Genomic DNA, 1,226 nt, shown 5'->3' with positions numbered 1-1,226 from the left:
AGGGTGGGACACATGAGGTGGGGGAGGGGGAGGAGTTTTGGGACCTCTTGGTGTCCAATCTGTTCTTATCTCACCAGTTTTGCCATGGGCATCGAGTTCCGGGAGGGTTCTTTGGTCATCAACAGCAAGAATCAACATCGGCTGAAGAAGGGTGAGGAGAGCTTCGTCCCCACCCCAAAACTGTCCTCTTCCACCTCAGAGTTTGTCCCACCACCCCAAAAGTGTGCTTTTCTACCCCAAAATTGTCCTCTTTCACCCCAAAAGTGTCCTCTTCCACCTCAAAATTTTTCCCACCACCCAAAATTTGGTCCCACTACCCCAAAAATTGTGGCAGTACCCCAAAATTTTGTCCCACCACCCCAAAAATGGTCTTCCACCTCACAGTTTGTCCCACCACACCAAAAATTGTCCCAATAGCCCAAAAATTCTGTCCCACCGCCCCAAAATTGGTCCTACCACACAAAACTTTGTCCCACCACCCCAAAAGTGTCCTCTTCCACCTCAAAAGTTTGTCCCACCACACCAAAATTTGGTCCCACCACCCCAAAAATTGTCATATAACCCTGAAATTTGTTCTGTAATGCCAGATGGTTGTCCTGTTCCACCCCCAAATTTTGTCCTCTCACCTCCAAATTTGTCCTCTCACCCCAAAATTTTGTCCCACCACCTTACAATTTGACTCATCACCCCAAACTTTTGTCCTCTTCCACCCCAAAATTTGCACTCTCACCCCAAAATTTGTTCTCTACCCCCAAATTTTGTCCCACCACCCCAAAATTGGTCTTCTCACCCCAAAATTCTGTCCCACCACCCCAAAATTTTTCCCTCTTCCACCCCACATTTTGCCCACTACCCCGAAATCTGTCCTCACCCCTAACTTTGTCATCTCACCCCCAAATTTTGTCTCACCACCTCAAATTTTGTCCCACCACCCCAAAAATTGTCTTTTTCTACCCCAAAAATGCTTCCACGGCCCCAAAATTCTCCTCCTCACACCCCCCCAAAACCTTCTTCCCCTCCCTCCCCTCCTCTTCCTCCCCACCTCAGGCATGGTCTTCAGCATCAACGTCGGCTTCTCCGACTTGACCAACAAGGAAGGCAAAAAACCAGAGGAGAGGACCTATGCCATGTTCATCGGTGACACTGTCCTGGTCGATGAGGTAAGCAGGGAAAGGGGTGGGGCCACAAGGGACCTCCCCTCAAATTCAACAAGCTCCTTCCTCCCA

At 49.4% G+C, this 1,226-nt stretch overlaps 1 protein-coding gene across 1 annotated transcript in view; it reads left to right on the top strand.

Annotated features, from left to right (window-relative positions):
* Positions 1-77: 77 nt before the first annotated feature.
* SUPT16H (suppressor of Ty 16 homolog (S. cerevisiae)) overlaps positions 78-1,226 on the top strand; it is a gene marked incomplete at its 5' end in the record, with an annotated part of 5,781 nt that continues 4,632 nt past the window's right edge. The window contains 2 exons of the mRNA XM_009700900.1: positions 78-151; positions 1,048-1,160. Of these exons, the coding sequence (XP_009699202.1) occupies positions 78-151; positions 1,048-1,160 (187 nt within the window). The remainder of the gene's footprint in view (positions 152-1,047; positions 1,161-1,226) is intronic.

The sequence above is a fragment of the Cariama cristata genome, unplaced genomic scaffold (assembly GCF_000690535.1).
Source record: "Cariama cristata isolate BGI_N322 unplaced genomic scaffold, ASM69053v1 scaffold28495, whole genome shotgun sequence".
NCBI lineage: Eukaryota > Metazoa > Chordata > Aves > Cariamiformes > Cariamidae > Cariama > Cariama cristata.
Note: the sequence above shows the minus strand (reverse complement) of the source record. Positions and strands in the feature narration are given on the sequence as shown.